This window comes from Chaetodon trifascialis, chromosome 1, assembly GCF_039877785.1.
Source record: "Chaetodon trifascialis isolate fChaTrf1 chromosome 1, fChaTrf1.hap1, whole genome shotgun sequence".
Taxonomy (NCBI): domain Eukaryota; kingdom Metazoa; phylum Chordata; class Actinopteri; order Chaetodontiformes; family Chaetodontidae; genus Chaetodon; species Chaetodon trifascialis.
The window spans coordinates 27,084,770-27,097,024 of record NC_092056.1 but is presented as its reverse complement, the minus strand read 5'-3'; the positions used below and the strand labels follow the sequence as shown (position 1 = coordinate 27,097,024).

General features: G+C 42.5%; 1 protein-coding gene across 1 annotated transcript in view; it reads right to left on the bottom strand.

The window, feature by feature from the left end:
• Positions 1–11,271, bottom strand: part of adamts18 (ADAM metallopeptidase with thrombospondin type 1 motif, 18) — a 57,242-nt gene extending 45,971 nt beyond the window's left edge. The window contains exons 1-3 of the mRNA XM_070960607.1: positions 10,992–11,271; positions 10,605–10,686; positions 8,964–9,277 (exon numbers count right to left, since the gene is read on the bottom strand). Of these exons, the coding sequence (XP_070816708.1) occupies positions 8,964–9,277; positions 10,605–10,686; positions 10,992–11,093 (498 nt within the window). The 5' untranslated portion in view covers positions 11,094–11,271. The remainder of the gene's footprint in view (positions 1–8,963; positions 9,278–10,604; positions 10,687–10,991) is intronic.
• Positions 11,272–12,255: the final 984 nt, after the last annotated feature.

Here is a 12,255-nt window from a genome sequence, read left to right as displayed (position 1 = left end):
ACCATGATATTATAAGGCAAATGAGTAAGTGCTTACATGCTGTTAAAGACCAGTGCCGAGCGGCGAGAAGCCCCAAGCTGGTGATTACCGAGCTCTAAAGCACATCTGCACTCCAGCTCAGCAGAGAATCACGTGAACACAGTGTGTGGTGAGGGGGAAAATCATACAGGAGCAGAGAGGCCCCTCAGGCATCAAACATATTCAACAGAATCACAATCTGAGTAATTACAGTTTGCTCGAGCGAATTATGTGTATTTAAAATGGGGTAAGAAATGGATAGAGAAGAGATGGTAATTTTGGATCTTGGATCAGACGAAGATGGCACAGCAGACGAGAGCCAAGCAGCAATAACAGGGCGTAACATCGGTATGAATGTCCCCTTCTTTAACTTCAACTTAGTGTATTTCACAGTAGCGTTCATAGCAATACGACAGAATTGGTGAAATGCAGCAAGGCCATTTGCAACCACTCCATTAGTGATAGTATGTCTAGTATTCATCCTTTTGTACGACTGATTAGGATCTCAATGTGTCAGTAGCCCGGGGTCTTGCAGTCCTTGTTTGGTCTCACTAATTGTCTTTGAACAACCTACTGACACCCTCCAAGCATGTCTGGGGAACACAGCAAAGGTGGGCACACAGAAAGATGGTGCTGGATGAGTCTTTTGTCATTTGGAGCCTTTGGGCATGATCCCACTCATTGTTCCTTGTAGACACAGCAGGGAACAGGAGGACTATTCCCACACCAGCCCATACAAATGGAAATGTCCTCCCTCAAAGTGCAGGTAATTGCACTCTAACTGGGTTACAGTGCAGCCCTAACACTTTTACTGACTTAGAAATGCAGCGCTGCTGTGATGCAAATGATGTTAAAGTGTAATTTAAATCAACTTAAAGGTTCTTCAGTCTGCTGAAATTCACATTAATGTGATGTAATTTGTGTGATAGCAACATTTCCATTTTCCAAAGGTGGCGGCTACAGAGATGGAAAGTCTGCTGTGCCTACGTACCGCCCTGTCACACCCTAACACCCAGAGGAGCTGAATGAACTGGAGGGTGTAAAGGACGCAAAAAGATTCACTTGTTGGAAAAAGGAAAACAGTGTTTCTACAGTAGGTCATCGTATCCACTGATGAGAAAATTGTATATCCAAATGTATGAATTCATAAAGTTTTACTTGTCTTTTTTTTTTTTCAAACTATCAGGACTGAAAAAAAAAAAAAAGTTAACATGACCCATATTCAGGTTGCCATAAACATATAAGAGTGTAAGGCCCAGGTTGAAATATACCAGAATTTCCCTTATTATGGTTGCAACCAAAAATCAAATTATAATGCCTACTTCTTGTAATTGGCCAGGTGTGCACAGGTGCCATAATGGGCAGCACTCTGAATGCTCTGCACACTGTTTTCTCTACATCCCTCATGTTCCTGCTTTGGCTACTATTCATGCACCACTCCCCTTAGTGTTTGCACTGATAGAGGCAAAGTAATCTCAGTAAAGAAAAGACACAAAAGAACATCTGGATCAGATTCTAAACAGCAGATGTCACAGTTTAATAGATCATCACTTCCTCCAATTCATGTTTTTAAATTCTCACTCCTTCTCACAGTTGGAATTTGCCACACATCAGGAAATATTTACTGATGTGTAGCCTGTTTAATGACCTTTTGTACCAACTAATGCTTTATGACTGACAGCTCATCGTCCTGAAAGACTTTTACTGTGAAAAACTGCCCTCTGACCCACAGCACTCACCATAGTTGTGTTATTTACACAGGCTCTTACGACGGCACTGACATAACCATAACTGGTCACATAATCAACAATAATAATTAGAGAATCCAGGAGAGAAGGTAGTCCATGCAGCCAATTGTTGCTGCTCGATGCATCCAAGTCAAGAACTCCGTTATTGCCTTGAGACCAAAACTTCCAGTGACAACAATAACTGGTCCTCTGGTATCCTCTCTCAACAGCCACAAACACTTGCAAAGAAGAGGAAAAGATTGCTATACACCATTTTAAGACTAGGTTTACAACATTTAACAACACTGTGTGTTATTTAAAACCCAAACTTTGATCTTCAGTTTAATCCCTGCCACCAAAGACACCAAATACAAGAAAATAGATTGATATCGAAAAAGAAAAAACTGGCAGTTCCAGGTTTACTGTGAGCCTGGACTGTTAGACCACAGCACCATTAAATGCTGTTCAGTGGCGACAATAGTAGGTCATATTTGATGTATGGGCTCTGTTTGTAGAAGTTGCAGCATCCACTTGAAGACTTCAACACCAACCATTAGTCTTGTGTGAGAAAGACCTTGCACAGACTAGAAAGGACGTACAAGCACACACACATATCCACGTATGCACACAGACTTGTTTTTTTCCTCCCTTTCACACACACAACATCCCACACCCATGCTGAGAGCCTGACCCCCTTCTCCTGCTGGCATCTAACAGTGGGCACTACATCACTGTCAGCATCCAGACCACCAGGGAACGGCTCTGGGCCACTCTCCTCTTGTAGAGCCAAGCTCTGAGCTCCTCTGTGGCCCAGCCCAGTCGCTGAATTATGGCCAAGCCAGAAAAGCATATTGTAGTGGGGAGACGTTCCAATTTGTCGGCCTTTACAGAAAACAGACAGGTACAAATGGCCCAAGTGCTGGCTGGAAATCGGTCATTCAAGTGTCATTTTCACTCTGTAAGAACCTCAGGGATTTGGACAAACACGTACACATCATACAGCATGTTGTCTCTGTTCCCCGCCCTAAAGATGAGAAATCATACACGGTATTGTCTGAACTCCATGAGGAGTCTTATGGGATTACGACATCTACACATGTTAAATATTCAGTTTTTAAATATATGCCATTTGGCCAAATACTTTTACTTTCCAGATGAACTGCGGAGACAGTTTTTCAAACATTTGAATGTCGTTTCATAATCTCATGCAGCAGTTTTGGAGTAGAGCTGACTTTCAAATCATCTATTTTTCCTGAAAAACATATTCAATTTTACAAGACAACCAAGGAACTTAAAGGCTTTCATGTCAGCAACAGTGACTTCAAGAGAAGATGTCACATTTTCTCGACAAGTAATGGAGCTCAACCTCTCATATATTCACACTGTGATGTGTTCTACAACCACAAAGCCCTCCTGAGGCTACAGCACACCCAGCATCATAGCAAGGCCCGGGAAAAGAGCAAATGCCTTTTTCACACCACAGGGAGCCCCATGCCTGGTAGAGACAGACAGAGGTCGTAGGTTGAGCTCCCCTCTTACAGCAGTCACTGATGGTTGCCACAACACACGGCACCGTGTCAACGACGGCCATCAGACAGGTTTGATCTGAAATGAAGAATGAGGAGAGAAAAGACTGTGGATGTGTATTGACATTCTCCCGTGTTTCTTTGTCTCACACATAGGTGCACAACCAAACATTGAAGCTACAAACTGTGATACCTGGGGGTTGCTGGGTCATTAGGCCAACTCCCAACACACATCAAGGGTAGTATACTAAGAGTTGGCATTATTGGAAGCTCACAAGAGTTAAAGACACATTTCTATAGAAATGTAAACAGGGGTAACTGAGCAGGAAAAGAAATCAAGACACTTCGACACAAAGCACACCAGAATGCGCTGGTTGCTGGTGTGCAAAGGATTTCACAAATCAACCAGCAAAGTCTGTGAATTCAAAATTCCAAAATACCATGTTGCCCCCAAAGTCAAATTAGATTTAATGAGCCAGATCCTGATACATCTGGTCTCATGATAAATTTAGTTTCTAGATGACGGTTTTAACACAGCAAACTCATCACAAACGGGGCCTCTGATGTGTGAGGGAGCGCCTCTGCTCATTTTGCCTGAGGCTTAATATATTTAATGACAGTGAAATGATTTCTTCTTATGTTAGTGGAGTTAACCAGCTGATACAAACCAGAACAGGCAGAATATGCCAATCACTGTCATTTCTTACAGTTCACTTTTACACGTCCGCTTTTACTCACAACTGGGTGGCATGCTCTGAAAAACAAATATATGACACTGAGCTCTGTGTCTGAAACTGAGGAGTTCAAACTGCAACAAAAGAGGAAAAACTGATCACTTGAATTGCACCTACTGGTCACTCTGAACCTAAGAGCTCAGTTTCCATAGCGCCTAACCTGTCTCTGACCTGGCCTGCAGGGGCTTGGGAAAAGTCACAGCAAAGGTCATGGTCAGCTCGGTCACAACCTGACATAGCCACCCTGGCATGGGGGGGTAACCGACACTTAAATGTCTCAGTAATGAAGACTCCAAAGTCATGACCTAAGATGTTATTTAAAGCAGTCATACTGGGCAACTTTAAAAGTGTATTTCTTATAAGACCACCTAGTCCTATACAATGCTTGCATATGCATATTACAAACATGATCATCATAAAACAATTGCAGTGTATCACACCCCAGCGCTGACATTATCCATGAGTGTGTGGCTCTCACATTTAGGAGAGAAAATGTGATTCTGGGCCCCAACAACAGCATCTTAAGCCATTCCCTTTTTATTTAAAGAGTGTGAAAATGATGTGATATATCCTAATATGGTACATCCAGGGCTGAAACAATTAGTTAATGAATTCATTTGCTGATTAAAGCAAAAATTAATCCCTACTGATTAATGTTTAATTTATTTTTTTAAGTACAAATGCCAAACACTGGTTCCAACTTTTCTCTGTTTTTGAATTGAACATCTTTGAGTTCAGGACTGCTGGTTGTACAATCTGGATGTCATCATCATCTCACAGAAATTCTCATGGGTTACATATTATTTTGCTATTTTCTGACAATGTGGAGTCCAAACAATTAGTTAATTAATTAAAGGAATATTAATGAATTGATAAATCAAAATGAAACTCAATATTCTCACACCCTCACAGCCTCAAAGCAGTCCACCAACACACACACAGCCTTAGAACACTGCAAACCCAATGGTGGAGTTTAACTTTTTTGTTTGTGTATTTGTCTGCCTACTGTATTGTCATTCATTGATTCATTTACAAGCTGCCAAAAACATGTCTGACTCAATTCTGAGGATATTTAGAGTGACTGATTTTCTCACAGGCATCAGCACAGTGCAGCTCTCAGATCTGCCCTCGTCGCCCCAGAGAGAAGAATCCTATCCTGGGAAGGGGCTGGAAGGACAGAGTGGAGCAGTAAATCACTTCTCATTTCTGCATTCACACGAGTGGTGAGCAACCCTGAACATGCACTACATGGTAAGAACCTGTGAGAGTCCAGGTTACACCTCTCAACCATGCACCCACCCCCATTCACATGAGCAGAGAGGATTGGGGTCAACCGGCAAAGCGACCTCAGATGAGAGATCCTCAAAAGAAGAAAGAGAGAAGACCCCCCTCCCCGCCCAAACTATCCACTTCTCTTACAAATCAGAGAGCATTACATCTGAAATGACATCCTTTCATCTCTCATGCAAAAGAGAGGCAGACAACTTCATTTCACTCAGATAAATGAGTGTGGTGCTTCATAAGGACACAGAATTTAATTAAAAACCAACAAATAACACCATGTTCAATTAGTGGGGATTTACAGTAGAAAATCCCTCTTTGCCAGTCATCCATCCATCCATCCTGGCCTGCTCTTAATACCATCTCGCCCTGGTCCTCATTTAAACAGCTGAATCCCACTTCCATCTGCTTGGTCTGGGCCAGGGTGAATGTTGAAAACAGGCCTTGCCTTGGTTCAGCCCAGTAGCTGGTGCTGACACCTTTACTGCTGCTATTAACAAGCCGATCAATTCCAAAAACCCGACTCCAGACACTTTGTTTTCACTTTTATCCTCTTTCGTTGGCTCTGTTGAATAGGGACAATGACATGAAGTAAGAGAAAGCTCTTTTTCTTCCTCCCCTTCTCTTGCTTTCACCCGGTTTCTACTCCAAAGCCCTTTGACATAAACAGAGTCCATCTCTCAACTCTCTATAGAGAGACCATCCGGCCTCCCTCCCAGACAATGAATTCACATTATTCTTGCACAATACTTTCTCTCTCTCTAGCGCTGCATTGCCAGCCCAGCTCGCTTCTCATTCATTATTTTGCCAACTTTTCTTTACTCTTTCTTGTGTCTTCGTAGATTTCCCTGTCTTCTTGTCCTTTTTCTGACTTGTTCTTCTTTGGCATTGTTTTAATCCCACCTTAATCTCTTTCTCAAGTCAGTCACTGCATCTAGCAGGATTGAATGGCTGTTTCCTCATTTGTACTTAATCTAAATATTCTGGGTGGAGGCCTAGATGGAAAGCAGGGGTCAACTGATACTGCTGTAAACGCCTCACAGCAGTCCACCAACACACGCAGACTGATGCACTAAGAGAAACAGACACTAGGATTCCCTTTTGATGCACTCGTCATTCATTCACCTTTCATTTTTCTAACAATGTTGCTTATCCATAGTCCATTTAACAGGCAGAGTGAATATCCAACCAACAATGGCCCTGAGGTCGGACTTGGAGGGGAAGATGAAAAAAACTAGGCAAAGCTTGGGAGGAGCAAAAAATAGATCAAAGTGTTTGTCCCGGACCATTCAAATGCAATCACGACCCAATCACATTGTGTTCTCTGAGCGCTTTTAAGAGAACGGGTCAGTGGTGTTTTATTGTGAGTGGGAGCTAGCCTAATGAAAGGGACAATGCGAAGATTAGCAGTGCCAGCCAGGCGGCTCAAACTTCAGCCTGGCTTTAATTGCTGCAAACAAGAGGAGATGTAGAGGCAGGGCAAACAGAGGACAAAAGAGCAGGGCAAGCGCAGAAGGAGGAGGTAAGAGGAGGTATGAAGGCTGGATGATAAATGATGGTATGGCTTTTATGGAGGTGTAGCGTGTCCATTTGGCCCAGGCTGGTGTGGGATGTGTCAAGGAATGCGAGTGTACTGGTGGGCCTGAGGATCCAGGTACTTCATAAACCACCAAAGAAAGCAGAGGTTCTTGTAATTAGAGTCCATGTGCTTCAAGGAAAAACATCTCCACCTCAAATGTGAAGAGTTCACATAAATCAATCAAATCCATATCTAAAGTCCAAACATCACTGATAACACCAATTATGTGATTTGGTTTTGTTTAGAAATGCAGTCAAGTCGGCACACCCAAAGAGGTTTGGGAGATATTCTTGTTTTGATTGTTTTGATTCTGAGATGGAGAACATCAATATCGATCTTCTGCATGCGCATAAAGCACAGAGCTGAAGTCACAACATGTGACACACCTACGAACACCAACAAAGCTCATGAATGAACAGAAATGTGAATATTCTTGAGAAACAACTGTTTGGCACACGTAGGCACACTTCTATGCAGCATTTCCAGCTTGGGTTAGCATGGTTAGCTAGTGATGTAACGCCATGAAAACACAGATTCTTTTACATTTCTGTATGTGGACAAATGAGATACAGTATGCTAAATAGTGAGTTTTAGAGGTGTTGGTAAGCTTTTTATCACTTTGGAAGGCGTGCTATTTCGATGTGTCTTTAAGCTAGGCTAGCTCCATGAACTCAGCCCTTGTTAGCTTCAGACAGCATTCCCATTAGCATTCATGCCTGAGGAGAAAAGTCTTTTCTGACCTGTTATACAGCATCAGGTTTCAAGGTATTTTCTTGACCCCATAAATATCTTCTGTTTGCCCGGAAAAATGGCATGCTTGCTAAAACAACGTTTAAATCTTTTTGGATTTCCACAGACTGCCTTTGAAGACATAACCTGCTTCTGGATAACAGGTAAAAAAAATTTCACGAAAAGTTCTGACTGTGCTTGAAACATTAAGTACCATATGTACATACGTACAATGTTTCAGTTAGTAATGGGGCTGCAGCTTGGCTAAACCCATACGGATTGCAGCTCCATAATAAAAACACAGACCCAAAGCTGATATTGAACTTCTCTTCTCACTCTAAAAAATGCTGAGCTATTCTTTCTAATATTTATTTACACAGCCCACCAGTAGATGTAGTGACTGAGGAAAACTGGAAATAGCAGTGACCAAAACTTAGTTTAGATACATAAACAAAGCCAATGACATGGAAAATGTAAGGAAGACACATTTCCACAAGGCAACACAACTAGTCCTCCACTTATAGGCACCAATACAATAATCTTCTGGCGTGAACAGCTGCACTTCTGGGCCAGCTAGGCTGCTCCGCATGTCACTTCCAAAGCCAATGTGGATCAGCATGGTCTTTTCTATGCCCTGCCTGCAACAAGCTAATAAAATCAGTTCCCAGCAGGTGTTGATTTTAAAACCAGCACACATGACAAATACACACAAACGGCCAATCCAGTCTTCCTAAGACTGTCCTCTGATCAGTACAATGGGTGCGTTTGTCATGTGTGTTGGCGTTACAATAAACAGTTAAACTGAATTACGGCCTTTCTTCTGTGCTGCACCGTCAGCAGTGTAACTTTTCTTTTCTCTTCTGCTCTCCTCCTTTCATCCTTCATCATTCTCTTTTTTCCACTCCTCCCAATGTTCAAAGAAATGCCTGACAAAGCACTAGAAACCGATGCTTACACTCATGGGCAATGATGTCATGTTACAGTTCACCCACAATATTAGCAAGGTCTGAACTGCACACACAATGATGCATGAAAACAACCGGGTCATTAGAGGACAGGGGGCTTTTTGGGCATAAAGGCCTGGAGCTTGAAGGAGGGGTGGAGTACAAAATCTGTTGGGTGAGAGCCTTTTATTTCCTAAACCTTTCAGAAAATGAAAAACATTCCTATTAGCATGTTTGAGATCATTTCAACTGGTTTTGAAAAGCTGAATCAACCCCAGGGAAAGTCAGATTTCTCAAACCATGGAGAAACCATGTAATGCAACCATGTCATCAGTTTAAAGTAAAGCATAAAATGAGTGGAGAGTTTTCACATGACAAAAGCTTGCAAGGTCTCAAGAACTAAGAAGTTACTGGTGGACACTTACAAGTCCAGAGCATGTCGATATGGCTGCTGAGGAGGCCGAGAGGTTACGGATAAATCCTTGATAAAGGCAGCCGTGAAACCCTACATCGCCCATCACTGTGGTGATGCCTTCCAAACCAAGCGTCTGCACGGTGAACCCCGGGCCGACCACAGATGATGGATGTAGGTCCAGGTGCATGTCCTGCCCAAAAGCTGAGAGCCGGTAGTGCAAAGAAGCAGAGAGGGACCTCCTGCTGCGATGGCTTCGCCGGGTCACATCATGCGTCAGGTATCCTCCCTCAGAGTCCACCTCCACCGGGGTTACAAACACATAGTCTGAGGAGAGGAGGGGAACAGATAGGACGTCACATGAAAGTATATCAAACGCTCATGTACTTCTGCTCCAGGAGTTGGTTTGTGATTGATTTGTATTTTTTGGCATACACATGCTCTAACATCCTGCTTTATCTCCTTCTACTTCAGTTATTTCCAACATTTTCCAGGCTATATTTGGCCAAGAAGAAGTGCAAACATTTGCATTTAGCTCTTGCTTATATGTGACTGTTGAGAGAGAAACAATCAAACTATTCTAAAAGTATGAAAATAAGTAAGTTGCAGCCGCTAATCATAGCACAGCATCTGGCAATCGATTTTCGTTCTTCTTCTTCGTTTTATTAGTTTAAAGCTAATGTTGGTGTACACGCTGTTTTACTGTCTTTTGGCACTAACATTTGCTGAATGCCAATTACTATTGCTGTTTTAGATAGCTGAAAGCAAAATCTGACACCAACTACATCATAGATGCAATCAAAATAGGTCATCATAGTGTCACATGTAGCCAGGTGTGACAAGAAATGCACCCTGAAGGACAGGATACATCACCAGCACCTAAACTTTCAGAACAAAATGTGTCGCTAAAATGACAAGGTTGTGTTTGAGGGAAAGGTTCAGCAGAGTTCAGCGCTTCATATGGATCACACATGGCTTTTAACAGAAGCCAGAACAACAACATCATACTTTCATGCATGTCAGATATGGGTCAGTACTTCAGAACCAGAGGTGGTAAATATCAGGATGTTCTGATTTCATGCAATTGTCATGGTGTTCAGGTCAAAGGAAATGCTGACATGACTTATTTACTAACCATTTCAATATAGTAGAATAGTGAGAGACTCCATGGTAAAAGCAGAAACTATAACAATTTCAAGTTTTTTCCTCTTTCTTCCAGCCTTGTTCAAGGATCTGACTTCTTGTATGTTTGGCACCTAAACCCTTTAACAGTGGGACTATTGGAGAATCAGGATGGTGCCTTCACAGCTGGAGGAGAAGTCCACCTCTCTCCTCCCTCAGTAAATCAAAGCATGTAAATCATCTCAACTTGTTTCCTGAGTTTCTACGGCTCAAAGCAGCTGAGCAGGAATCCCTGAGTGTCAGCACACTCCTCATCAGGGGTTCCTAACTTTTTTCTTTTTTACTAAATAAGAAGTAAACACGTGACCCAAATTGACAGTGAAATTGTAACATTCCTAACTGTTTCATTCATGACCATTGTGTGGGAAACCACTATTGCCACATAGATTTTTTTGATTCACACTCTGTCTACAAACATGGATTCATGCCAACTGGAAGAAGCATCCAGAGATGTCTAAAGACAATCACTCACCCTGATTTAATCCATGGCTGTCGCTGGCAGAATAGCTTGCCCACACGGTGTGGGGGGTGTGTGAGTAGTAAATGTGCAGCGTCTGCAGAAAAAAAAAAGAAAAAAAAAATCAAAAGTGGACAGGTAACAACAGGTTGCAAGCACAGGCAGAATGAGAAGCCAAAAGGTGATAAGGGGTTCCTCTGCTGAAACATGTGTTGCACTTAGTTTGGTATGACAATAACTTTTTTTTTACCACAAACAATTTTAACCACAATCGTTGTAGACACGAGTTTGTAGTTGACATGAATCATGCTGAAAAAAACGTTTGTTTGTTTTGCTTCCAATCGAGATAGGTGCATGTGTTCCATTTAAGGGTGTATACACGTTTAGTAAAGAGACACATGCCTTGATAATATTCCAGGATAAGAGGGTGGACAGGAGCTTGAGTGAGGTGCAGCCGACCAGCGGGATGGGTAAAGTCCATATCAGAAGAAAAAGGCAATCCATGGTGATGGCACGCACGCTGACACCTCCTCCGTTACCTCCTAAAAGAGCGCAAAAGTAGTATTAACCTGCGGTAACGCATAATGCAATGTGCACGCATTGTTGAGTAGTTCTGTCCCCGGCTTTGCTCGGTCAGGTGAAGTCGGCAGGTTGCAGCAGCCGGTAGTGCGCACACACGCAACGCGCACTCATGAGTGTGTGTGTGTGTGTGTGTGTCTGTGTGTGTTGGTGTGAGAGGAGGAGCGGCAGGTAGCGGCGTCGGGGATCACCGGGAGGAGCGCTGACTGAGCACTCAGTCCGGCTCTGAGAGAACCGGCCTGCAGGATGGAGCACAAGTCAGCTGCCAGCAGCCAATCAGCGCGCAGCATCATTTACCACGCGCAGATGAAAGAGAAGAAAAAGATTCTCCTCTTGCCGTACTCTTGGCTGTTGCTGCCTTCACGTGCCGCTCGTAAATTTCCACAGCAGAGAAATGACTTGCTGGATTTAACATTGATTCTGTGAACAACACTTTCCTTTGCAGAGGCAAAATACAGACCAGACACGAGACTGTTTCAGTTCTTTTATTTAGCCTTGAAAAGTATAGTAACAAAGACCTGGACGGACAATATAACACTATCAGCTGTTCTTGTCTCTGTTGCTACTGTTTGTGGTGAAAACTAGCACTGCTAGATAGTAACTCCATGCAAGGAGACATATTACTAATTCTGCTGTATTTTCACTGAACTGTTAGTATTTACATTGTATGCTACTTGATACTTCTGTACTACACTTCAGAGGGATTTATTGTACTTTTTTACTCCACTGCATTTACCTGACAGCTGTGACTTCAAGTTGAACACATGAAAATAAGCATGTGATAAGCTTATAAAATACAATGTCTGTTAAAACTTATGGGAATCTCAGCCCATTTGGCTTTAAAAAAAAAAAAAAAAAAAAAAGCAGTGGCCACTCTCATTTCTATTTGCAGTATATTTACAATGTTAGTACTTTCACTTAAGTAGAGGATTTTAATACTCCCTCCACTACTGCTGGGAAGACTTCAGTCAATCTCATATACCTTTCTCGCCCCTATTTTTCTGGCAATAAAGAATATACAGATTGGCCAGATGGTGGTGCTGTAATGAGGAAATGTTCTGGCCCAGAAGTCCACAAGCAGTAGCTC